The 27,993-nt window shown below is 46.5% G+C and overlaps 2 protein-coding genes across 2 annotated transcripts in view; one reads left to right on the top strand and one right to left on the bottom strand.

The window, feature by feature from the left end:
- Positions 1 to 27,993, bottom strand: part of LOC128887947 (uncharacterized) — a 478,906-nt gene that overhangs the window by 116,032 nt on the left and 334,881 nt on the right. The gene's annotated exons all lie outside the window — the stretch shown is intronic.
- LOC128887715 (uncharacterized) lies at positions 10 to 27,283 on the top strand. Its single transcript, XM_054143916.1, is given in 5 exon segments — positions 10 to 23; positions 1,453 to 1,514; positions 25,865 to 25,924; positions 27,077 to 27,168; positions 27,170 to 27,283. Coding segments are annotated over 5 exon segments (342 nt in total).

Here is a 27,993-nt window from a genome sequence, read left to right as displayed (position 1 = left end):
TTTATGGTGATGGCACTTCCGACGTAAAATATGATTTCATTGTTTAATTTAGATAGAGGTTCCGAAATCGTCGCGCTATTTTACTCTGATAAGTTTTCAAGATAGCATGTAGGTACGTACTGTGCGGTATTTTTTTTTGTTGAGGTCCAGAATATTAGGATTCTTCCCATTTTCCTTCGTTGAGCCTAGAATCCCAAACGAGACCCACCGTATCGATTTCAAGAACCGCATGGTGCTTACTGCATCAATGGGACCGAACCGAGTTTTCTCCTTAAAAATTAGCAAACTTTTAAGCGTTCTATCTTGAAAACTAATAAAAATCGGGTAAATACATTCAAGCTTAATGAATTCGTCTTGAAAAGTACTATCGCATGGTATAAAAAAAAAAATATATATATATAGTTCCATTTGAGAAACGAAACTTGACCATCATATCTCGTTAAATAACAAAGTTAACAAAAATTCCTTCTCGCTGAAACATGCGTCCCATTTTACCATGCAATTTCCATATTTGAAACTTTGCATTCGGCCGATAGTTTTGGAGTTGGAGCTCTGTATTGCTTAGGCTGGGACACCTTGTATGTCTCTCAGATACCCACCCCCCTGCTTCCAGCCCATTCATATTTCTTTCGCCCGTAGTTTTGGCCGGGTAGCTCCGACCACCGGTGTAATATGATCCTCGCCGATTGATACGCTTCTGTCCAGTGTTTTTTTTTTTTCTCGGATCTCTTTCTCCTTTCACTATCTGTCCTTTTCTACGTTCGACGCTCGACTCGTGTCAAGTGTAAACACATAAAAACCTCGAGTGCAACGTTTTGGGTCTCCGATTTTGCATGCCTCCATTCAGTCGTTACTGTATCTTCTAATGTTTTGCCAACAAACTTCGTGCGTAGATAAGGACAACGAATGAAGAAGAGGACGGAACGACGTGCGAAAACGGCGACCAACAACGGGATTATTTCGCTGAGACAATATGTAGTAAATATGTTGCGAATTACGTCGTGTTTGGTCTCATTTTAATCGGAAAAATGTCAGAAATACGATGGTAACAGTTTTACAACAGAAACGGTAATAATAAAAGAAGTTTGATCGTTGCATTAGCATTGTCTCATCGAGATATCCCGGATCATGTTACTGTCCATTTATCGTACAGAAATTTGTGCATTTAAGGAGAGTGTTGAATTATATACACGTAGAAGGTACTCGACAATCTATGCATTGGGTAAGAATACGAAGACAAAAATAAAATTCGAAGCCATTTCCTTGAAACTAGGAACGAAGGTAAAATATGAAGCAACTCAAAGATAGACGTTTTACATTTTAATCTTTCCTCGAAATATGTACGTAAACAGAGTGATGGTTACTTCTGGTCGGAAGAAGCCATAGAAAACGACGTGTTTTCCTAGCGGGGACGAGTTTGATCGGGCGCATCGCGTTCAATTGTTGCCGAAGAGAGGCTCTGCCCTCAACCAGAATCGGATCCAATGAAGTCAATACGGACAATAGCCCGATAAGTAGATAATAATGCATAATATAATAAGAGAGCACCGGCCGTACGTAGCGTACGCGAGGCGGTGTGTGTTGGTAGCACGCGCCACATTGAGCCGCCAATTCAACTGGTTGAGCGGCCTTTAACGACTCCTTTCTACGCGGCTGCGTCTCGGCGCACAATGCCGTTTCTTAAATTTTATCGTTACTCGTTGACCGCTGGTATTGTTGAATTTATGTAACACGCGGGCTTAACTGCGTTTGATAAGCCTAAACTGCCCAGGCGCTGGTCCCCGTTACCTTTCTCTCTCTGCGCTTTTTTCTTTTTCAGTCAGTTTCACCGTGCGGGCATTTTGCGAGCAATTGCGCTCGGAGGAAAATTAGAATGTTTCTTCGAAAAGTTGCTCCTCTGATTCGTATGCAATTTTGTAGCCGCTGTGTGTTTTGGAACTGTAAACCGAAACGAAGTAACGAGTAGAGTAAATCGATAAGGAATGATTAGAGAGTGAAGTATTTGAAAGAATTGGAAGTGGTGAGCTCTGGGATGGAGTTTACGATTTAAACGAGATTCGTAATACCCGTTTGCGAAATGTACTGTTTCAAGATTTATTGCAAACATGATGCACTTTGAAAAATATTTTTATTTCATTTGAGAGGAAAGAAAGAATCGAAATTATTGTCTACGTCGACTAATTGAAATTTCCTACACCGTCTACTGTGCTGACGCTCTTTATGGCACTCTTGCTAAGCCCATCAACATGCTTGGTGTACTTTCCTTCTCCTTCACCCGCCCCCCCCCCCTCCACCTGCTATCTCGATCTACAGTTTCTTTATAAAATTCAATGCATTTCCCGTCGAGAAGCCTGGAGAAAAACAAACCGATCCGATTTCGTTGCTCAAGGGTGGGCGGGGGACCTTTATCCCCTCTTAATGTAACGAGATAAAAAACATAGTGTATACACAGTTCGTCTGATAAGTAAATGGATCGAATGTTCCCGGTAACAGCTTCGTCAGAAGAGTTCCGTAAATGCTGAATAAAACAAAAAATGCATTATAAAGAGTTTATAAATCGAACGATCCGAAGACCTGTCTCGACTCGGTGGACACCACCGCAGAACCTACCAATTAAGCAGGAGATCGTACCGTAGCTCCAAAAATATTTAAAAAAAAAAAATCATCAAAAGCCTCATTCATCCATTTTAATCGCACGTCAACGTCCACAGTATCGTTTCCAAAGCGCGACAAACGTCGACGTAATCTGACGCAACCGAGCGAGCGCCAGTGCAAACGAGGCGCGCGCACCTCCGCGCGTGCTCGTGCTTTCCGATGGCCTACGCAGAAAATGATATCCGAGAAAGGGGGTAGGGGTCGCGTAAGTAGGTGGATTACGTTTGACTGACTTGACGCAATGCTTGGCTCGCAACAAGTTCTCCTGGGGACCGTTGGGCGAGGGCGACGCGGAGAGGAACGACGAGGGGTCCGCGGACGAGAGGGAGAGGTCGATCGTATGGCTGCGTACCGTTGCCACCGTTCGTTGAAAAGGGACGAAGAAATAACGCTGTGGCGCAGCTTATGCGCCCTGAGGGCACCATTATATGGTAATCTCTGGGTCTCCTTCTCTCCGTCGTGTCTACCGTCTCTCTTCCGCCAGTTTCACGCGCCTCTTTCCCTCTCGGTCTCGCGAATGAAAGTCCCCCGCCAGCCTCTCCGTTCCCCGTTGCCTTCGGTTTCCCTCTTTTCCGCGCTGACTCGGTGAAGCATACGCGTCACGGCATTTCTCTTATTCTCTGCTTCTCCACGGTAACCTCACTCCCTCCCCCCTGCTGGCACTGTACCCACTCGCCCCCTGTCTCCCTCGCCGGTTGCCTCTATTTCCCTTTAGTTTGTTTTCCGCTGCCAGTGGGTAATTGCACTCTCTCGCTTTTACCTGGCCGACGTTTTCTTCTTGTCCCCGTATGCCGTTGCTCTCCTATCCGTTTCCGTGTTTTTTAACCCGACCTTCCTACCCCCTCCCGGCCTCGTTTCATCCCCTGGTTCTTCAGCCCTCTTCACCCCCTCTCGTCGGCTGCTCCGCGGGCGGCTCTGTCGTTTTTCGCCCGTGATTTTTCCACACCGGGGGAAAAAGCGGCATCTCGCGCTGATCTCGATTTTAATTTCACCCCCGAAACCACCCTGCGCCGAGCACGGAAGCGAAATTACTTTTATCACAGCCCCACGGTATTTATCATCTTCTTTCTCCTTGTTAAGGGATTCGCGCGGCAATTAGCGGCACCGCCTGCCCCGTGTAAATAACGACCCTCTCGGCTCTATTCATTTTTGATAGGGCACTGGATATATTCTTTCAGCGACGAGAGCGATAGACAGGGAAAACTCCTCGTCGCGTATGAATCTTTTATTTTCTCGGTAGGTGGATTTTCTTACTCCATTTGACGGCTCGAGTCGACGCGTTCGTTGCCTCGTCAGCGAAGCTTCCTTTCCCCCACAAAAGATTCACGCGTTTCCCAAAGCACAGCTGAAAGAAACATCACCGCTCCGTTCCCTGAATAGACCTTCGTAACGAACCGATCAACCGAAGACGAATTTCCAGCTCGGCGCGGTGCATCGATCGCCGAAGGATCCCGATCGCGTGGGAGTTGTCGCGCATCGGTGTCCCCTGGGTTGAGTTACGTCCCACATTTTGACGTCTTCAGGCAGCACGTGACTGGTGTATTTACGAGCGACACATATGCGCCAGAGAGGGGAGGTTAAGAGACGCTCACAGCTAAGAAACGGTGCACGCACTCGCTCGCGAAAGCGGTGTGCGCAAAGATGCAGCGGTGGCCAAGCGGTGCAACGCATACGAGGAGGCAATGAACTTCACCTCTCGCACACGAGCAGAGCCGTAAGAGCGAGAGAGCAACGACGACGACGACGATGCCGCTTTTACGTGTATATAATGGGCCATGTTTATGCCCTCTCTCGTCGTACGTACGCTCGCCGCGTATACACGCGTGCACTTGCGTATCCTGCGTGTCATACACGCGCACCTTTATTCGTTTAACCTCCCCGACCGACGCACGAGGCCCCTCCCCCTTCTACGGAGGGACCATGAAAAGCGGCAATAACGTCCCGCCACGATAGCATCTTCGGGGACCTGGAGGACGACTCGAGGCTGCCTCTTGACGTTTCGTCGTAGGACCATTCGGAGGAGGTGAGATACGGAGCAGCGTGCCATGCACCGTTGCCTTTTAAACGGTTCGTGTTTTGTCCCTCGGTGGCTTTCGAGCTCTGTAATTGCCGAGCTGAAACTTTCGGTTGGTTTCTGGGAAATTTTTATTGATTTGGAAAGGATATCTAGGCCAGAAAAGATGTCCAATGACTGCTTTTTCTTTTCTGACGACACTAGATACTTAAACATTTAATGTGTACATTGTGTTACGTTGTGAGCGGATACTTTGACGAATGTTTCTGCCATTTTTCATAAGAATACACCGATTTGTATTCTTCTCGTCTGAGAAAAGATGAATATTCGAAAAGGTAAACAATAAATATTAATGTTCACCTGCATCCATACCGATGCGAGAAATTGCGCAATAGTTTGTAGACCACTGAATGATATGCATAGCTTCACGGAGTTTCAACGTCCAATTTGCTAAATAAATTAGCGAGCGAAATGGCATTAATTAGAGAGTTTCGACGTTCAATTTACCGAGTAAATAGAGACGGAAAACCTTCGTAGGGAAAATGAAATTACGCCGCTAGTCGTAAAGGAACTTAATCGACTGTTGCTTCGACGAAACTTTACTACGACATTTTAATAAGCACGGCGAAATTAAAAGCTGCAAATCACGGGATGAGAAAACACTCTCCCGATGCGATTAATGACAAAATGACAAACGGAACGAGGTGCAGACGAGCGGGAATTCGAAACGCGAAAAGAAGTCACCATTCTATTTAATAATTCGACCTTTGACACCCTCGCGGAAGTCATACTTTTCCGAGTATTCTTGCTAAGGGAGATTATTTAATAAACAGGAATTATATCTCCTAGCGAAGGAACGCGTATCCACGAATTTCATTTGAATAAAGCATTCACCGTGGCTGTGAAAAATATATATTTAATTTCTTCTTTAAATGGGTTATAAATAACGGTTACGAGCTATAATAAAATCGTACAACTTACGCTAACGGGAACATGGTGTACAAAGGGTTAGAGGTTAATTGCGCGAACGAATGGTACTTTATTAAAGATTAATCAAAAATGCCAGAGCAGTCCCGCGCGCGCTGCTCACCCAACTTTACGATTTCTATCCTAGAATCAAGAATTCTTCTTGCAGCGTGGATTGCTTTCGTTCTACCATAAAACAAGCTTCGTTCTCCGTGTCAAACTCAAATTTTATGAAACTCTGTCGTGGACAACAAAGATTTAGCGAAGAAACGGCAGCAAGTGACATGCGTCGGAACGTTTGTCTCTCGAATCGTGAGAATATCTGTAATGTATGCTAGATTACGTTAACTCGCTGTAAACGAACAGATGGAGATCTAGGGGCGTCGATCCGGTGATAACAAAAACAATCGATCCGCGCGTAACGTCATCCACTGCAACGGTCAGTGGAGCGCGAGCGAACGAGCGAGCGAGCGCGGCCACAGCGCACGGTCAACAGTGTACTATGCAATTTTCTTAAGTCCGGCCACTTATTCTCATTTACGTTCACGTTTACATCATCGAGGCAGTAAAGTGTTACTGCTAGTGCACAGGTGCGCCCTGGTTTTTCTTTTTATCCTCTCTGTCCATTCGTCGGGCTGATCGGTGGTTGGGTTGGCTCGGTTCGTTCGGTCGTAGGCTTTTTTGTTCGTGGTCTACGGGCACCTAACGAGTCATGGCCTGTCATTATCCGCTCTTGCTACCTCCCTGGGCTCTCCTAGCAGCTCCATCCACGCGCAGATTATCCTGGAAACTTATTGCGGTAAACTCGGACAATAACGACGGAATCGAATGCATTTGCTGAACGCACGCAGGCCACTGGCCTCGCCTATCGCTTCGCTTCGCTGTCTCGCAGTTCGATCTGTCGCGTGGCTCTCGTCCTACTCCCTTTCTCTCTCTCTCTCCCTCTCTCTCTCACTCTCTCTCTCCTCTCTCTCTCTCTCTCTCTTCTCTCGACTTCTCTCGACTGTGTCGAGTTTACGAAACATGGGAAGACTCGCTCCAAATCGAATTGTCATCGAGCGTCTCTCGATTCCTCGACGAGACGATTTCACTTCGCTCCTGAGAGATTCGAGAGGCGGATTGAACGATCCTTTCTCGTGGAAATGGAAAGCAATTCATACGTCGAGATAGCAATTACTTAACACAGATTCGGCGTGTACGAGACCGGTGCGCGCCGCGTTACTCGGTATCGAACGCTGTCGGTCAATTTATTCGGGCTTGTTGTTCGAAATTTGCACTTCAAAGGGATGGAACAAATTTATAAACGGCCGGAGAAATTAAACCTGCCACCGTGTGCAGAAAATACAGTTTAATCGTCGCGCGTCACCGATGTTGAACAATGGTTTGGTCCCGGAATCGACATGATTTTGACAGGTTTATTTTAGAGGAATACTCAGAGCAGGAAACGATATATTTTTAATTGTAAAATGACTCGCTCTTACGGAGCACATTTAATGCCTCGGCTATTCCAGCTTAGCGTACTATAATCAATTAGTATAATCTGTACTAATTATACAGAGATTTAATTTCATTGACCAAGGGGTTAACTCCGTCCGGAATTGAAAAATTTAAGTGAATGTTTCCTTGGAAATCCAATCTGGTACAAAATAGAACGCTATATTATTGTTTTCGCACTGCCAAGAGTTTTAGTCATGGAGACAAGTTCGCGTTCCGCGACCAGGTACACGGAAATAATTACGCCGCGATTCTATAAAGCGCGGCGATAAAAGTCCCCGGATGTAATAGCGCCAGTCATCTCTAACGGGAACTAGTTTATCGAGGCGTATCTCGCTTCGCGAACGTATTAATATCCGCGAAACTGTGCGGCGCGAGTTATCGGTCACGTTCCTGGTTTGACGAAAAAATCCCTTGGAAATTGATTCGATACCACTGTCTAATCGCCCGGAGCGCATCGATCGGAGATGGAAAACGTTTTAATCGAATAATGTGCGTGACAAATAACACCAACGTACAAGATTTTATTCATGAAGATACCTCGATCGATTAGGTGAGCTTCAGACTCATGAATAATTCGTAGTAACTTCGTTTGCTTCAATTGGAGCCAGTCTGGTCGCTTCGAAGTGAATGCCGCGAATTATTTTGATTTCCCAGGTTAATTATAATATTTGAGAATGTTTGTACTTCGAAGTGTCCCATACAAAAATCGTACCTCCCATTTCTATTCCGGCGAGTAACGGCGAAGAATTTTATCTTTTATTCATTATTAGAAAATTTGTATCCAGTTAAAGGATGACGCGGAATGGCGATGCCCGTCCTCGAGGTTCTAACGATCTTTTAACATTCGCGGCGCGATCGTCGGTACCTTATTTCATTGAAAATTACGCGCTCTCTGCGCGACTCGCCTCTTCCGCGTGCGCGCTTACGCAACGCCCCTCGCGCGGGTATCGTAAATTCGAGTAAATTGCGTGTAACGTTTCGCGACGAGTGGAAAAGAGAGAAGGATACAGCGAAAGGGACACGGAGCGACAAAGAAGGGCGAAAAAGTGCGTCCAATTACTAATCACAGCTTTGAAGCTGACTTTCTGCGAAGAGACGCGCCGTCCGCGAGGCTAATTGTAAATATCATATCGAGCTCTCCTATTTCACAGAAAAGTCCTCGTTTTCTAGCGTGGCGACCGCAACAAACGTCCCGTGGAACGTTGGACTCGATTACGCGTAGAAAAAGGGCCGGGAGAGGCTGAATGGGCTCGTAATTTCGAAAAGTCAGTCCGTCGGTTCCATTACGGAGCTGGTTGCGGCCGGCGCATATTCGTGGTCTCGAGGCGGTCACCGATTTCTCGCTCGAGTCGTCCAATTATCGCGCGGCCGCGCGCCAAGCCGCGACTGTCCGCGACAAATAGTAAATAATAGTAAATAATGGTAACGGGCAGTTGGTGGGCCTGGCAGTTTCCACGTGCCGCGAGTACGCGGGAACACGTGCGCCTGAGTACGTCGAACTCCGCGGCCAGCTGACGACTTATCACTCGGCGCGGAGACGAGCTGACATCGACCGCTATCTAGGCTCGCTCCGTCGAGAGACGACGTCGACGTGCCACGTTTTTTTTTTTTTTTAACCCTCTTCGCTTCACGTCTTTGCTTACATTTCGCTACGCGGAGAGATAACGTGAAGATTTCACGGAAACGGTGAAAGCACCACTTTGTTGGAATGTTTAGAGAAGCACGTACGTATGGGTGTTACATGCAGGAGAGGTTATGCGTTTAGAGAAGCTTTCAGTTTAGGGACCCGGTTTCAAAAGGGCGGATTGGTCGTATCCCATACTGGTCGTCCTTCTCTTGGTGACAATGCAAAAAGCGGTGGGAGATAAAAAGTAAGTGGGTCGTCGGGCTTGTAAGCATGGACGAAGGTCACGCGAGGCCATGGATCTCGATTTTTGTGTCCAACTCGAATACAGTTTAAAGCTAACGTTCGCTTAGCCTTTCGACAGACGCGACTGTACAATTTTCTTCAGTTATTAATTCTTGGCAATCAGAATAATTTTTTGCGACAGTCGTAAAAGCTAGGAATTCAATAAAACGAAACATCGCTGGTATTAACCGCGTGTGATTGCGCGCGGAATGGTAATCGATATATTATTATAATGAAAATTCATTTGTCGCGGTGCCAGAGTGTAATAACGGAGCCATTCGGATTCAAAGGACCGTTCTATTTACCCTTAACCCTTTCAATTGCGTACGACGCATGATCAAGACATAGTAAATTTTTCTTGGTACGACGGTCATTTTTATTTTACTACGTAATGTATGCTTAATGTATTTCAGACGATACATAGTCAATTTTAAATTCAAATGAACATTTTTTATCGACTAGGATCTATATAAAAAAATTAATCTCTTATTCATAATTTGATACTTTTATCTACACAAGAATTTCTCCCATTCCTGCCGTTCTTTTAACCGCAGAGAATTAGACAAAACGTAAATTATCCAGAGAAACGACATAGTTACCTCTCCCTTTATATAATATATTCACCTAAACGATGCGTAAGACCAGTCTGGACACAAAACACACGGGGTGTGCCGTTTGTGAAAAAAATTTCTGCCGAAGCCACAAGAAAGCGTGGTGGAGCGACGACGACAGGAGTCTAGGATTTGAGAAGCAGACTGGCAAAGAACGAGTATGCGAGACTGGAGGGAGAGAGGTAGCAGGACAGCAGGTGTGACAACAAAACCAGATTGCGTGAGAGTAGAGCGACAGGGAGAAATAAGAGCGGAAGAAAGGGACTGCGCGAGGAGTGATTAATAAAGACCAGTTTCGGAGCAAGTGTTCTTATTCGTGAGACTCATTTTACAACCTCCCACGTGCACTCGATACACGCTTCGTACCCTCGGTCTTCAAGTTTGTTCTAAAGGTAAAAGAAAATATCTTTCACGCGGTTTAAGTTATCAGGGGTGAATTTGAATGCACTATTTAAATAATTGACTCTGATTCTTTTCGACTATTCTTATACATCTTTACCCATTCAGACTGGCGTCCACAACTGAAGACACAAATAATACAGTATTAGGATTTATTTTCATTTTTTCCATACTAATTATAGTCCAACTTAGGCCTAAAAATTGAATTACTAGAAAAAAAACATAATTCAAGTCTGAAAGAGTTAACCACAAAACGGAGCATCGCTCCAATTCCGAACTATCTTGACAATCAACAATCCTAAACGACTACCAAAGCCTTCGTACATCACAATATATAAAAAATCTGAGGGACAGATCGACCCACTCAAATGCCATTCTAATTATTTTCTAGAATGTCCGCTTCTCTTGCAAAGTCGAAGACGACCGAGGAAGCATTCGTTGGAATATTTTCCAGTGGAAAAAAGATCGTAAGAAACGCGGAGAATCCCAGCGAGCGTTTTCCCCGCGGATGGACTCGCCAGCCGGACGATTATCGAGGAGCATCCGAGAATCCTGGGCATTCGTTTCCATCCGCGTGTCGCTCGAGCCATAAATATCGCTCGAGTACGCACAAATGCGTGAGCGTGCATGTGCGCGTACCTTGCACCCACGCCGGTCCTCTCGCCGCTCTTTCGCTCTCTTGTGCAGTTCGTGCGGTTACGTCAGGTATTAAGAGGACGTGCCCCCCGGTGACGAAAGTTTCAAGGTTGCCTCGTGCGCCGGGGTTCGATGACTCGCACGATTTTCGCGTAAAAATACCAACATCATGGACGAACCGACGTAATGATGTACTGTAACCCACGGCGAGCGGACGACCGCGCCGCTACGGCTAAAAACTTGACCCAGAACCTCCTACAGGCCTCTTCAAGGCTGTCGGAGCGTCTCGAGATACTGGATACATCGAAGTTCGATGTTGGAGGTGGTTCGGATGGTTTGGAAAACGGCATATCGAGGTTGGATCGTAGAACTCGATATTATTCAGTGTTATTGTTCGTCTGAAAGGTGATATAGGATCTTTTATACAGTGGTTCAGGAAAGGGGTTGTTGAAGTTCTTGTCAAGTGTAATTAAGATGGATGTTACAAAGGACCATGGTTCTCTAACTAGAGCACGACGTAGGCTTCAGTTAACTCGAGAATATTTTACAAAGTCCTAGTCTTATTATAAAATTTTCCGCTATCGACCTAAGAAGATAGTGGAGTACTCAAGGTCTCCACGTTCTATCCATCTCAAAATTAAAAATTAAAAATCCTGATCCATGGATACACCCATCGAAGGCCTGTCGAAATATCGTCCTCTCGGCGCGAGGTAATCCGTGACAGACGCCACAACGTCAGTCAGACAACTCGCTCCCCTTCGAGAGATAAAAAGAGTCCCCAAACTGGAAAAGGGCCCCGATACGCGACTTGGACGAGTCCCCTCGAGTCTAGCGACCTAGAGCCCGCGTTATCTACCTCCTAGCAGAGTTACCTGTCGCCCCAGGAAGAAAATCGGTCGAATTGTCAGGGGGTCCGTCGAGGGGAGGGCGCAGAGGAGAGAAAGAGGACGCGACTGTCCGTTTCGCCTACACATTAATCCAGCCCTGGTCTTTAGGACTCGTATGTAAATGCGATGCTATATTTAGACCAGTATCTCGGGTGTATAATACGTTCGGTCGGAGTCGGAGGATCCTCTGCCGCTGGACACACGGCCGCAGGTGTGTGCGTGTTGGGACTGTTGTGTGCGTGGGGCCCGATACGTGCACGTGCGTGCGCTGCAACTGCAGGACCCGCCAAACCGGTTACCCACGCGGCTCGTCGACACCAACACCAGCCCGGGACACCGACTCCAACACCAAACGGGGCCCTGGCGTATCGTCGGGACAGGGAACACCGTGGATGGAACACCATCTTCCGTCCTCCGCTCGCGATCCTCCTGCCTGTCGCTCGCTCCCTCGCTCCTCGAGCCTCTTTTGCACGAGCGACAGGGTTACGCGCGATCATCAAACCGCGCTTACTGCCGAGGTTACACACCCATCGACCCGAAGGTGCCGGACAACGGACAGCTGGATTTCCTGATCCCTCGTACGCCGTTTTCTGGGCCCGCTCCAAGTGGGAGGACGACGAACGGGGCTTTGGCTTTGGGGACCCTTGATCTATATTTTTCGAGGCGTTGGTTCTATAGCGATTTCACAATTGGGGGGTTGTTTAGTTTGTGGTGTGCTGTATGTTTTGGGTATCAGTGTAAGCGGTCCTCTTCAGGGTTACAATACGTTACGAGATGAATAAATATAGAGTCACTAAAGCGAAGGTCCTCCACAGTCTTGAGCCAAAGGGAATGATCGAAATATAGAATCTTAACTTTTTTGAATCTTATGGAAAATAAGATTCAAATCTTGTTTAATTTGTGGTGTGCTGTATGTTTTGGCTATCAGTGTAAGCGGCCCTCTTCAGGGTTCAACACATTACTAGATGAATAAATATAGAGTCACTAAAATAAAGGTCCTTCTCAGTGTTAATTAATCGAAATATACATAGAATCTCAACTATTTTGAATCTTATGAAAAATCTTTATATCTTGGACCATTTCTACCACACACCACAGTCCCATAACTGCCACCTATGAATAATTTCGTGGATTTTGAACAAGATTCTTTTTGTTCCTCGAAAAAGAACAGTTAACAGCTATCACTCAACATCGAATTTAAAGGCGAATTTCAGAATGAGAGAATCGCGAAGATGGATGTAGCAGACATGTGACTGAAATTGTGTTGTTTACCAGATCCTGACAACTAGCGGTTTACTGTACGGGAACCGCTCAAAATGACTATCTTTAGCCTCGGCTGTAGGCTCGGACACGCCTCGACACAGGCGGGTCGAGGAAGTCCAGGTACTGTTTGAATTCCTGGTTTATCTTGTTCTAAACAGTGGTAGAGTTATACGGGTATTCTCTGTTGGCTTAAGATCTCGAATACGTATTTAAGATAACATTTGTATTGACAAATGTCCTGCACGAAGGCTGAGATTCTTGCTTCGAAAATTTCTGTCACTCCTAAACAAATTGTGTTTGTGTTGAGTGGCTTACTGGTTGCAGTTACGAGAAATTAAATGTCTGATTTATATAGTACACGAATAAATATTTGGAATCCATCCTTCGAGAAGGCGTAACAAATATTTCCTAGCATAAACAAAGCTTTCCCTAAAAGGATACGTTTTGTCCACCCCCGATTCCTTAACAAAAATTGTGTCTCAGGAGTAAACGCTACAATTTTATTAAAAAATTGCGTTCCCTTTTTTAAATACACAGGAAAACATTCTTCACGCTCCTAAAAGAGAAAGATGAAAGCTAGGTATTTGTGTAACGTGAAGCTAGGATTTCAACGTCTAAAATGTTGCAGAAGGACGAAAGTCGGGTCTTCAATTCGCGACAGTTTGCGGCAGAGGTCAGAGTCGACATCCTATTTCAGGACGAGTCGTCTCGCGTCGGGCACGGATGATCCTCGGACGAGCGAGTGATTTCCAAGAGAGATTAGAAGTTCCTGCGAACTCGCGACTCTCTTGGAGTTGGGGCCTGATCGTCTCAAACCGGCCTCGTCGAAGTCGATACGCCGCGGTCCATCCTCCGTAGATAATCGCTCCATGCAACCAGATCTCGTTGGATACGCCTCTCGGCGTCGGTGCTACCGAATCTGGCGATGGAAATTCCCGTAACCTTCGATTTCTTGCATGGTCACCAAACGAGAACTTCGTCGTCATGAAGAAAACTCAGACATAAAATTACCAAGACTAACCCTTTGGACTCGGGTTTCGCCTCTGAGGGGATGTCGAAAGTCTAGAGAACTTAGGTACAGATTAGAGAAGATAAATTCTTTGAAGCACATTTTCTAAGGCGTACAACTTGGAGGTTTCCATTCAAGTAACACGAAACAAATAAATTAAAGTAGCATTACGATAAATTACATGCTTTTTGTGCTCTGAGCACATGCTGCAACAAAGTGGCTTCGATTGCAAAGGGCTAATAATGTAATATCCGTGCCCCCGTAGTCAAGAATAAAGCGGTCGACTGTGGATCCGAGGATCATTGGTTCGAATCTCCGCGCCTTACTTTTCGTTTAGGCTCCTACAATAATTATTTTAAGTCCTTTCGATTTTCATTCTATACTTAATCACGAAATCCCGTATCATGAATCGTACAGCCTAGGAGATTAAGGAGCCTAACAACGCTAGGACAGCTCAGTTTCGTCCTGTCGAAAGTCGAAAGTGTAAGTTTCGTCCAGGAAGGATTAAATTCTCCCCCTTCGAAACCCTCTGCCAGGATCTTCCACTTTTCCATTAACGTTTACCAAGTTCGAGCGAGGCTCGAATGGCGCGCCCGTGACTTGTGCGTTTTCCGTAATTTTCAGATTCATTCCCCGCGACACGGGAGTCTCTGGAAGCTGAAGAAAGATTCACTTTCTCGGCCCTCGAGTTGGAAAATAAATGGTAGACCTGACAGGCCCGTTGGTAACACGTTGGTGGAACAGAGCGAACACGAGGAGGATCGGAGCGGTGGAAAGGAGCCAGTCGAGGTGGATGGACGAGGAAGAGGGTCTCTCCTCGTCTCTCCTCTCGTCCCTCTAGCTCTCTTTCCCTCTCGAAACAAATTATCAACGCATCAAATATAACTTAGCTCGGCTACCGTATTCTTAAGCCGTCTCCGCTCCCGAGGCCGTCTTTATTATTTCTTATTTACTCGGCTCGTTTTATTGCGGGACCGTTCGGGCCGCCGCTTTTAATTGGACGTTCGTACGTGCCACCGATGATTCGGTGCTTCAACGAGTTTACACGCGACTCGATCGTTAACGACACCCGTGTATCTTCTTCGGGACGTTCGCTACCGATCGGTTCTTCACGCACCACGAAATACCAAAAATGTCCTCGAAATCTGTTTAACGCGCCCACGAAATATTTTACACGAATGAAGGACATTGTAGTTGTTCATTTTTACAGAAATCGCGTTAGCAATCGATCCAAAAATAATCTAATTAATTTATTTTGAAATTGAAGCAACCACGAGTAAAACGTTGGGTTGTTTATATTCTGATCACTTGGAGCGTGGTCTTCTTCGAAGCATCGCGGTATACATCCAACGAAGAGTGTTACAGGAAGATCCATGGGACAGACGACCTGTTTCGAGATCACGAGGACATCCCATTGCCCCGGCGTCTTCAGGTTTATGTAAACAACAGATTTTCATTGCTTTCTTTATTTGTTTAGCTACTGCCGCTTCCAGCGGTTGATGATTCAAGCCTGCTATGAATATCCACGCGATAAATATTCCTGTTACCGAGTCCTTATCTAAACAAACGACTATTTTATTTATAACGCGGTCGCGCGAAGTAGCGAGGAAGGCGACCGTGATCTTTGCGCGACAATGAAAGACACCGTCGATGGTCGACGGGATCGTTTGCGGATAGAACTTTATTACAGCTGTCCGAAACCCGAACGGCAATCATTTCTATTATAGACATTTTTATCTGATTATTGACAAGCACTATAATTACCGCAGCAATTGTTTAGATACCCACTGCGCAAAGTAATGCTTAATGGATTGCTAAAGTAATCAGACACGGTTAAACCTTCGTGTTCTACATGTTTATATGTAATAATATGCTTTAATTACGATTTGTACGTCTCTTGTAACACGGGTACCGATAAAACGAAATTTTATAACCTTTATCCAGCGTCTATTAAAATATTATATCTGATTTCACTCGCGTGATGTGTTAAACGGCAGTACAACTCTGGCACACCACGCTGTAACTCGAGGTACATACGACTCATCGTAAAATAAATTACGTCTATAGTTCCTAATAGATCAACACACTCGATCGTTCAGCGGCGCGTCGTAAAACGAGTAGATCTATCATTGGCAGCTGCGAAGAATACCTCCGAAGAGAGCGCTCAAGTGATTGATAAGGTACACGTCACCAATCTGAATCCTCATGCCCTTCGCGTTACAAACAAAATTACTCCAACCGAATGTACCAGTGGCACCCAATCGGTTATAAACGCGTTAATCGAAAGACATACGAGCATACTGACATCTCTCTGTTGGCTTCGATCAACCCAGCACAGAATCCCTCGCATGTTTCAGCCACTAGGACGACACGAATTTCCCAGGCCACGATGTTTCCATTTGCATCGGAACCGTCACTTCGACACGTTCAGTTGTAAATAAAACGATCCTTTCCCAGCCCCGGAAAAGACACGACTCCAATAAAACCAGGACGGCTCCTCGAGTTAACAGCTTCGCGAAGGCCTCGTTTACAGCTCGCTCTGAATTATTCCGTCGAATTGTAACCCTTTCGACGCTTTTAGCGCGATCGATCATCGACGATAAACCATTCCCGCGACGCTCGTCCGCCCGTCCCACGAGTTTCCCCGTCCTCCAACCCCTTCGGCCGAGGGAAAGTTCTCCGTGCTCCAGAGTCTTCCGGAGGACGCTTGCCGTTGCCTTCAGACGGCGATTTCCGCGCTAGTAAAAAGCCCTCTCGCGCATAATTTAGCGCTCTGTAGGGTAATACGCGGAGGCCCTCTCCTCGGAAGCCCTGCAACCCCATACATACTCGATTGCGCCTCGTGAAAAGCAGAGGAGCAACGGGGATAAATGCTAACTCTGGATCCTGGAACGGTGCCAGCCAGCGCCCCGTTCATAAATCCGCGCACGTCCTGCGAGGCTAGTAGTCACCGATGCGCTACGACCGCTACCGTACCTGATCCCTCCGTTCCCCGTCTCCTCGGGCAACCTTCTATCTTATATTCACCGTCGTCACGTTTCCAGGGAACGGGACGAAGATTGCACGCGGGACTGCGACAACGTTCGACAGAGATTTTGGATGCAATAAGAAGGTTTGCGGCTCTGGGAGTGACTTGGTGCTTCGCGGTTCAGAGGGGGGATGTTGTGACAGGGAGAGGGAAGGAGTACCGAATGTATTTGGGCCGAAACTTAGGGGTAGGTTGATTCCGTCAGGGTTTGGGACCGCGAGTACTGTAAATGGGCTATAACGATATAATAAAATACTAAATTTACTAATTAAAAGTTTCAAAATTATTAGTATATCTCACGAATGAGTTGAGATCTTTTCTCGACGAGGAGCTGTTCAACACTAACTGACGAACGTTATAAGAAAAATATAGGAGAATTTCTAGCAGTATACACTGCAGTCTTCGCGCATCTGTTTAGGCTCTAGAAAATTATATGGAGGGTCTTGAATGGCACTTGAGAGGGCAGGGCATATTCTAAATTTTCTCTTCCGTTCTTCTGTAGTGACAGATGTACATATACATTGCAAGTACATATATTCTCAGTGCATTTATTTTTGTAAAAAAATAAAAGATTGAACTATATTAAGTATTCCAACAGGTAGGAAATTTGTCGTTAACATTTGTAGGAAAAGTCTTAATTATGTAAGAGCAAATGACTTCGCATTCATCGGAGAAAAGTTCAACGCTAGGTTTTACCGAGCATGGTCATTTTGATCTATTTTCAATTTTGTAGGAATCGGAGAAATCATTTGCAGTCTTCGAGCATGTGTTTAAATTCATTTTTGTCTAAGACTAGACGTCTAAAGTGGACAAAAAAATAGAATAAAACAAACGGTGTTCTTGTAAGAAACATACACATACAAGAAATCTTTGTAACCCTAGCATTAAATTATAGAATGAAATATTTCTTCCGTCGTCTATCACTCCACTAAGACGCTTCTCGTCTCCGATTTCGAGCGACCAAGATCCACAGCGGAAGAACTCCCGGTCTCGGGGCGAAGGATAGACGATTTCTCGCAACATTCCCGAGCGAACGCTGCGCCGTTTTTGGGAACGACGGATGCCGCGATCCTCGCAGGGCGCGGAAGTTAATGGAGCAGGAAAGATGCAAGACGGTGGAACGACCGTCTGCCGGGGCTCTTTTACAAAGTGGATTACAACTTCGATGGACACGTTCCCGAGTCAAGGAACGCCGCGTCTCGTTCGTTGGCCACGAGCCAAGCCGTATCGCGCGTCTCTTATCTGAGGCGGCTCGGGCGTTATCGTGGCTTGGGTTTGAAAGTTTGCTCGACACGCCTTTCGAGGAATCGCATTAGCTCGGGCAAGGCCGAGGTGACAATTATTTCAATCCACAGTCCACGTTATTGCCGCGGCTATCCGAACGGAATATTAAAAATTCCACGCTCGCGTTAGAAGAACCTTAGACGCATCCTTCGTGGAAGGATTGAGCAAATAACGTCCCTGAGCTCTCCGTGCAGCCTCGCGGTGGAACTGCGCCTCCGTTTCTCGTACGTCGTGGATCGCGATCGAAGCAATTCACGAACGTATGTAGATTGCAAAAAAGATATACAGTCAGTCCCATTAGTATTCGTACCCTCTCCATCTATTAGAGAAATTTATTTAAATTAAATGACAGGTTTGATGTTTCCAAATAAATGGTTCGATATAAATATTTGTACATGAACAAACTATATGTATAAGTTTATGAATTTATTTGCAAACATCAAACCTGTCATTCAATTTAACTAAATTTCTCTAACAGATACAGAGGGTTCGAATACTTATGGGACTGACTGTATTTGTGTTTGTTTCTTTGTGGATGAAGTAAAGTAGCCGATGTTAAAATACAGAAAAATAAGAAAAACGTACCAGTTTTCCTCAATTTCACTTGAAGAACGCAAAATCTATTACCAAAGGAATTCCTAAAATATCACTCAAAACGAGAGCAACTAACAAAATTTCAAGCACGACAAAACTGATGTTCGAATATCGTCGATATTTATACATTGCGAGTCCTGATACCTATCTCCAGCTGTCGACCAGGAACCAGGAAGTCGAACAACAACAAATCCCACGTAAAAATACCATCCGCGATTCCCCTACGCTTCCTAGCGAACTTCTTCCTATCGTTTCCAGAACAACAACTTGCAAGCACCCTCCGCGATAACGCATCGATTGCACCCATCGTCCAAAAGTTCTCCGCGATGTTCCAAAGGGAACCGAGCGCTGGTCTCGCCCCCGACAAGTGTTCACGGGCCCAGCTGAAAATTTTATACGTGTTTTTGCTCCGATTCACGCGATCACGGAGTTCCGGTTCTTACGTAATCCCGCATGGAGCTTCTGCGACGGCTCGCACGCAGAACTTGCCGCGCGAACCATCGTGAATCGCTTCGCGGGAGGACAGTGGAGGCAGAAAGGGGGGACGAGGAATCGTGGAAAGAAAGAATCGCATGCAGGCACGCATACCGACGCCAGGAAAGTTTTAATGACGGCCCTTCCATTATGCACGCGATAGTCACGCGCAGCTTTCTTTTTATTTCCTCCAGTTCTTCAAACAGAGACGCGCAGAAAAACGTCGACTTCTTTGCCCCGTTGAATAAGACTTTCCCTATGCCAGAGCGGGGAGAGCTTTGCTCCCTTTGATGGTATTTTCAGAGGACGAATCGAAGGAACGCGCTTATCACTGCCTGGAGCCACGGAGCGGAGAACGAGTCAGTGGCACCAGAGGCGGCGGGGGGTTGGTCCGACTGAGACGAGCATCGTTGAGAAATGAGGAGTATGTGGCGCTCAAACGCCAAATCTGTTTTCCAGAGGTTTGTAAATTTTAGAGAAATCGTCCAGAGACAGAGAATTTTCCTGAAATATCTCGTGTCGCTCGAAACGAGAGCAACTAATTAAATTTTAAGCGTGCCAAAGCCGAGTAGCAGAGAGATTAACGATTCCCGAACGATTCATCCACCTTTGACGAATGAATCCCCTCCATTCGGAACCAAACAAATAGTCCGCCAAACGAAATCAAACGACGCCAATCGATTCGATTGTTCCCGTGAAATAATCGCTGGAATGGAATTCGAATAGCGACCCGCGATCGCCGCGTGCATTCTAATTCAGCGCGTCTAATTGGTCGATCGATTGGACAAACCGCGTGTAATCCCTCTGGTAAGCTCCTTTCCTCCGAAACGTTTTGCGCCAATTCTCCGCGGTCTCTCGTAAACGAGCCGCGCTCGGAGGGATTTACGCTTTCACGATAAAAACGGACAGATAGAGGCGAATTACACGACGGAGTGCCGTCAAAAGGGCGTTGCGTGCGAATCGCGACCAGCGAGTTCAGCTCGTGTCCCTCGACGAGTTCGTTTCGAAAAACACGCGATTGTTGCGCGATCGGGCGACGCGTGGCCGGTAGCGATGGAATCGAGCGTAGGAGGCGCTTTTAATTCGAATAAAAAAAAAAGCACAGGGGCACAAGTTAAGAAGTAGGAAGAGTTTCAAGGTAGGAAATTATTAATAGATAGATCAGAATCGCGATTTGATCAGAATTCAGAAATTTCTTATGGGGGGAGAATTTTTCTTCTAAATGAGTTCTGGTGCCTGAGGTTACAGTTTTTTATGATAGTGAGATATATTGTGGGGAATATGGAATTAAGAGGGGGATGAATCTTCATTTTTCGAAGCCTCGAGAAATACCCTTTGAAATTAATTTTTTGGAGCCCATGGATGCATAGTAAAGGTGTCCTTCCTCCACTTGTTTAAAGCCTCGTTTATCAAATATAAAACCCACAGAAATCACAATGAAATCACACATTTCAACAGTTTCGATAACAATATTCCAACACGTGAACCGGATCCTCTGAGCATCGAAAATTGTCTTCAATGCACGACTCCACGAGTCGATCCCTTCGCTACATCACCCTCCTTCGGGCAAAAACGAATTGGAAAGGAGACACGAAAGACGGCCAGGGGTAGGACAGAGCCTACGAGAGAAAAGAGGAAAAAAGTGGCCGGCTAGACGAGGCCTCGGTATCGTCCTCGATCTAGACGGACAGGCCATCTGATATCCGGAGTCGATCACGCGCGCCGATAAACCGATAGGCGCACGTCACAGTCGGAGCGGGCAGCGGTAATAACACGGGCAAGATCGAATCTTGGTCGCGATTTAATGGCAATTACCGGGAACGGGCGTTCCTGACAAATTGCAACAAATGCGCCGCCGCAGCGCCGACGAGATATGCCGCTGGTGGCCCGTAATTATGCCGGCCGCGAGCCTTGAAATTTTTCGATACCGGCCACTCGAGCCACCGGTAACTCTGGTTCTGGTCTCCCACCCTGTTTGAGACTAGGTCAAGTCTACGTGACTTGACCGCGCGAAGGACAAGTCGTACTTGTTTAGCGCCGACTTACACGACTTACGGCCACGAAAGTAAAAGGTGACTCCCGGAGACCTCGATCATCTCGCGCCAGGTAGCGAGACACTTGGGGACAGCCTGGGGACGGGTTTCCCCTCGATCGCGAGGAATCGTCTAAATGGAGACGCTGGTAGGGATGGATGTCCTCTTTTGGGAGAGGAATTGCGCGGAGAAAATGGAGAGAACGTTAGAAGGCTTTAGTTTTAACACTTTGGCGACTATTATTCCTCGTAGACTTCTATTCAGAATTTATTCAGAATTTATTCAGAATTTATGGCTTCTGGGTAGTCAGAAGGCTTCTAAATAATAATGTGCTTTTCTTATGTAGATATACAATGTTTTGCACAGACAAAATAACGAATTCAGGGCACACAATAGAGACATTAATTTTTTTGGAAATTCATATGAGAGATGGAGATGTTAAATACAAAATAATCAATGTTGACGAAGTAAGTAGTATGTTCCCTACTACGAGGCTCAGATACAGACAGTCCTGTAAATATTCGCACCCTCTGTGTTTACCAAAGAAGTTTGTCTAAAGTAAACAGCAGGTTTGATGTTTCCAAATCACTTTTTCATTATAGATACATTCACATGTAAAATTTATTTACGTACATATTTATTATGGAATATTTATTTGGTAACATCAAAATATTTAATTTAATAGAATTTCTTCAATAGACATACAGGGTACGAATATATACGGGGCTGACTGTAATGGTTGCTCTATTTCGGTCTATTTTGCTCTCATATAAAAAATATCGTCATAATATTGAGAGAGTAGCAATCCGAATACCTGGTCCAAGGCTTGAATATGCATCGACTCGCTTGTCGATTAAATCAACATTGAGATATCCCAAACTTGATTGAAATGCCTCTGACTCCAAGAAAATTAAACACGAGTAAATTAATACAGAACCTTGCCAAACTAATTCTTCCAAAGCCCATTAACCTACAATTCCAACCCCCATTCGACAGCAGGAAAAGGAAACACGTTTCGTACCATTAACCTTCCAGTTTGAACTTTCTGTTCTCCTCGACCCACTCTCCAATTACACCGGCTCGGATAATCTTTTACCTGTCGACGTTTCAATTACGCCGATTCCCGAACAATGTTACACTTAACGCCGCTACCAAAGTAAATGCCAGCCTGATCTTTCACGGAGGCCACGGGGGGAGGGCTACGCAACGACCGTCGGAGCGGATCGTGACACGATTCGACCGAGCTCGATGGATTTAATGGACGCCTGGTATTTAGCATAAAACAACAAACGATCCCTGGGCTAGATCAGACGCAGAACGTGGCCGACGTTGCGCAGCCGCGTTTTTAATCGAGAAGGGCGATCGTTAACCGGCAATCGACGCCGATTTAATCGCGTTACTGACCTTGCGTATGGACGAGCGCTTCTCGTGAACGCGCTTGCGACATTCGCGAAAACTGGAGAAGCCAAGTGGATGCGAGGATTGGTCACAATTGCGGATGGAGAATTTTTTAATTGTTATCTGATCGATGGAATAGTAAAGTAAACAATCGATAGAAATAATAGAATAGAGGTAACAGTTGTTTGATATATTCTATTTCTATTATTTTCCAATATACCTGACACTTCATTGACTCACTGTAGAAGTTACTTGTACGAGTCTGTTTGACGACGCATTCGTTAGATTAAATTTCTGAAAATAAATGGCTGCTCGTGGGACACCCTGCGCTGGTGGAATAAAATTCTATTCGTCTATGACTCACGCCGAGAACCGATCCGGGCTGAACGACACGAGGTTCGTCGTGGTCGGCGGGGCTCGAATACGCCGAGCGTCTAGCGAGCAGAGGTATTGGAACCTCGCTACCAGTTAATTAAGATTAGCTCAATTATACGCGTTTAACCCACTTTCGCTGGCGTTGCGCAAAAGCGTTACCGGTCTGAAACACCGCGACAGATGCTAATAACGATTTCCACCGGTTTTAATAAGAGCGGGCTGCAAAAACCGCACGAGTAACGACCGACTCGCTCCGCGGACGGCCACGCTTAATGAGTCGCAATTAATCGTACGATTCGAACGGATATTTATTAACGGCCGCGGTGACAATAACAACGAGGACCATACGCTCGGTGAATCATCGTCCGGTGCGACAACCGCGACCGTTTACTCCGACGAGAGCGTCACCGGTGAATAATTAAGGCTGGTTTAATTATTAGGTTTTAACACGTGAAATATTCATTACAACTCCCAGCAAGTAAACACGCTTCTGGTTTTTACCAAAATTATTTCATTCGTCTTGGTATCGACTTTTGGCTGATCTTGAATTAATTGTTGAGTAGTAAATGAGTATGTAGTTTTTTTGGAGTGGCTGAGGTAGACGGTTTAAAAATAATCGTTACGCGCGTTACGTTTAAACGAAACAGCAGGGAGGACTGTAATGAGCCGAGATAACGGCAGTGGAGCAGTATCTGGTTCAAGGGCTGGCCACGCACTTTTAAGAAAGTCTTCGACCTCGCGGGACACGCGACTGTTGAACGAGTAGAGGACGAACGGGATATGAGCATAAACTGGATCTGAATATCGAGGAAATAAATTAGCTTCAAGAGTGAGAACAGAATATGTAAAAAGAGGACAGAAATTACAGTATTAGATGACCAGGTGACTTTTTTTTTCTACTGTAGGGTCAACGTGTTTATTAGTCACGGAGTAAGGTAACAAACACTCCAGGGTAAAATTACTTATAAAATCAGGAAGTGTGCGAATTCTCACATGCTTCAGAACTAAAACAATTAAGCTGATCTAAGAAATCGTCAAGATCGGTGGGACATCAAAGTTGGGACGATTCGCGGCACTGTTTGCCCTGGAAAAATCCTGGAAGGAGGAGATAGCCGAGTGCAGCGAACTATCGCGTGGCCCGTCGAACGGCTCGAACAAAACCGAAGGCGCATAACCTCGCGACACGAGCACCTCGATGGCACGAGTCCACCGATCTCGAAGTAGGAAAGGGTGGGAGGACATTGGAGAGGGCACACACGACGTGCAAGCAACCGGCAAGAGGTAGGAGGGGCACCTCAACCATACGTTTGAGTTGGTTGACCCGGAGCAGGCACGTTTCTACCTTCACCTCAACTTCGTCCTAAGGAATTGCCTTCACGCTTGCGATTTCATTCCACGCAGCCGCGCCATGACCGCTGCTTTATTCCTGAATTGACCCTTTCGCGCTGAACTTGCGTCGCAATTGATAGGCCCGCAAGGGCAGAACGGCGGAGGGACCGAGACGACACGTCGTCGCTGCGATCGATCTTTCCTCTGCGATTGGAAAATTTGTTTACGTTTTTAGTTTTATTTATGCCTTTCTCGGGTATCTTATTTATCTTAGATTTTATTTTGTAAATTGTAGGAAGATTCTTGGTGTCCTTTGGAAATTCAACCCTTTGCACTCGGATGTCTCCTATGAAGGGATACGGTTCAACGCATCAAGAAAGCTATAAGAATTTATCACTAAGTCTAGAAATACCAAAAACGTCACGTTTCCAAAGTTAGACTATTTTATGTAATGCGATTCCTATTCGCACATTTTGCAACGAGAATGGCGCCGAATGGATTAGAAGCCTTGCGAGACTATGCAGTCTCTATTTAAGTTAAAATTTAGATAAGAAAACGTCCTACATTTCCTTCGAGCAAGACCACTGGATTTGTAAAATATTTTTCGAAAGCGTTCGCCATCGAACTTGTTATCTGTCGGGAGATAGACGAGGTACGACGCGAGTTACGCGGCAACAAAGTACCGCGCGTTCTGGATTCGAAAGTTCAGTGCACGACGGAGGGTTGGCTATCTTCCCCCTGAATACCCTTCGCCGGCATAATTCACAGGAACGGGACATTTTCTGGTTTCGAGGATCCCGGAGGAAGCGTGTCTCTGGCCGTTGGAGAGGTAGAAACGAAACGAAGATCCGAGTAAAGCTGGTATTACGAGAGGTAGCAGATCGAAATAGTGCGGAAAGAGGGAGATCGGCGGTAACGGAGGGAGCGAGAAGGCGGCGAGAGATTAACGGGGGGGTTTCTGGAAAGAGGGACGAGGGGGGTAGGAAGAAAGTAGAGGGCAAGAAGGGAAGAAAGGAGACGGAAAGAGGGAACCTCGTGGATTGTGTGCCTCTGGCGCGATGTTCAGCTCGTGGAGGATTACTACCTCTCGAACGGACGGAGAGGAGGCGAAAGAAGCGCGAGCAGGAGGGCGAGAAAAAGTGAACAGAACGGGAGAAAAGGACGGCGAAAGAGCAGCGGTGCCGAAGAGGGGGTTGGATGAGGGAGAGGGAGGGCAGACATCACGTCGTCAATCATGGTCCAGTTGCTCCTATGTACTACATACTCTCGCTGAGCACGGAGAGCGGACCTGTACATGCTACTGCATTGTGGCGCACAATGTTCAATCATCTCTGCGTCGATTCCTTCGGCTTTAATTGAAGAAAGGGTCCCTCGAAACAGAGATGGGGGCGCGGATCGAGGTAGGGGAGAAAAGACACCAAAAGAGAAGGAAAGAGAGCGAACGAGAGTGACAAGCGAACGGAGACGGAGCGAGCAACAAAATGAAGGAAAAAAAGAAGAAAGAAAGAAAGCGCCGCGGGGGTGTCGTTGACCCCAACGACGACGATATTGTGTACCACTTCAGTCTTTAAGTCGAGGCCTCGAAGGACCCGGCAAGGAACAAGGACCTTCTCAGCCACACTCAGCCGAGTCCTTGGGGCCATGGATCATTAACCAGGGCGAACCGCGAAATACGAAATCGCGCCGAAAATCACGGAACCTTTTGAACCGCGTACCCAATCCAGCCTTCGTCGCCACCCCTCCGCCCCCCATCCCATCCCCGATTTTCTTTCTTACTGGAAAGGTTCGAGTGGCGGTGGTCGTCGAGTGGCGAACGACGGGATAAAGGAAGGAAACTCGGGAAACGCGAGACTCACCAATTTGTTGCGGAACACACTATCGATTACTCCGGGTTTTGGTCGTCTACACGACGGTGGCACGGTAGGGGAAGGGGGTGGACGGAGGAAAGTCGTCGAGTGTTCTCTCGTGAACGACAATGAAACTCTCTCGCCGTTCTGGAGCCTCAATTATGATCCCGCAATAAGGAGAAAAAAATATCACCTAACGACCGCGAGATTACTGGTAACAATTAACCCTCCAGAGCCCGAGCGACCTATGGAGTCGACTTCGAGACCCTGCGACTCGGGGACATTTTTCTTTCGCCTCCCCTCCGTCCTCACTCGTAGCTGGTTCCTCGATATTCGCTCTCCCGTAATGAACCGAGGGAAATTGATCTGCTCGCGCTTGTTACGCCCACCTTATTATCAGTTGACGGCGGCGATTCGCGTCTCCGCTCGAGTTTGTAATTCGAGTCCAATTACGATCGATTGTATACGTAACGTCCTGTATTATGCAAGCTTTCAAATATTCTCGGTTTGTTTCGTGGATTCCATTGGAAGCATCTTGCACCTTTGGATTGGTTCTGTCTGGAGACGGTGCGATAGCTCTTTTCGTGAACTTCCATATTTGACGTCGTGGGACCTTGAGGATTCATTTGTATTTTTCCTCGTGAATAAATCTGGAACTTCTACTCCGCATTCTAATTGAAATTAATCCACCTCTGTGACCAGATCCTCCGGAGAAGTCAGCCACGCGTTATCTCGCCCATCCTTCGCAAGAATCGCGATCCCTGACGTTGGAACAATATCCCCGAGAAAAGCAACAGAGGGAGAGCAACACCCTCCAGCCATCATCGGCGTCTTGGTTAGATGACTAGACGCCGTACATCGTACGTAGCACCTTTAGATACGACTTCCGTGGCCGTCGGGATACGCGAAATGGGATCCATTTCGCGATTTCCTGCGAACACGATCCAAGGATGAGAGGAGCGTGTCTCGGCTGGATGGGGGCCGAGAGGCTGAGGATGATGGAGTCCGCGGAGTACAATGGCGTGGATCGTCGGGCGCTGCTGCCTGCGCCGTGTATGCCCTTCGGTTATGGTAAACGTACCGTAAGTTGAGATATAGCGCACAGGTATACGCCCTGAGCCGCTTAGGTTACAAAACAGAGGCGGTAATTAGCTCGGTGGCGCCAGCTCATCCTACTTCGCCTCGTTTCTCTTTCTCCGTTCCACGGTCGCGCTTCTTTGTGCCCTTCCAGCTAAACACGAGCGCGTGTACTCGCTATAGGATGCTTCTCTTTTCCGACGGTCGTCTCCTCTGCCCGCATCCCTCGTCTACCTCTCTGGTAAACGCAGCGTTTACTCCGCGTTTCTTTCTCTTTCCACCAAGCGCCTTTCCACCCGGTCCGCGTTTCTTCTCGTCCCGCTGTTTACTCTGGAAATCGTACAGCTGGCGTGGAACCCGAGTTTTCTATATCCCTATGCCCGTGGGAGTTTCTTATTCTTCGAGTAACGGCGGTCCATTTCGCGATGCAGGGGACATCGCCGTGTTTTCGAAAGCCAAGCCTCTTCCATTTCCACTTCGAGGGGTCCATTTTCTCCCGAATGCGGCACGATCAGCTGACTCCAGAGCTGTTTGCGCTCGTTTCACGGCAGGAAATTCAGTGGAGAGAGATTTGTTACATTAGGTCGTCCTACAAGTTCGTGCCACTTGTACTTCTGCTACTCAAATTAATATGTAAAATATACTCTTAAGTGTTAATCTCTGTCGTTTTACAATATTTTCCCATCTTTCTAACAAAGTCATTATATC

This window comes from Hylaeus anthracinus, unplaced genomic scaffold, assembly GCF_026225885.1.
Source record: "Hylaeus anthracinus isolate JK02 unplaced genomic scaffold, UHH_iyHylAnth1.0_haploid 11989, whole genome shotgun sequence".
Taxonomy (NCBI): Eukaryota; Metazoa; Arthropoda; class Insecta; order Hymenoptera; family Colletidae; genus Hylaeus; species Hylaeus anthracinus.
Note: the sequence above shows the minus strand (reverse complement) of the source record. Positions and strands in the feature narration are given on the sequence as shown.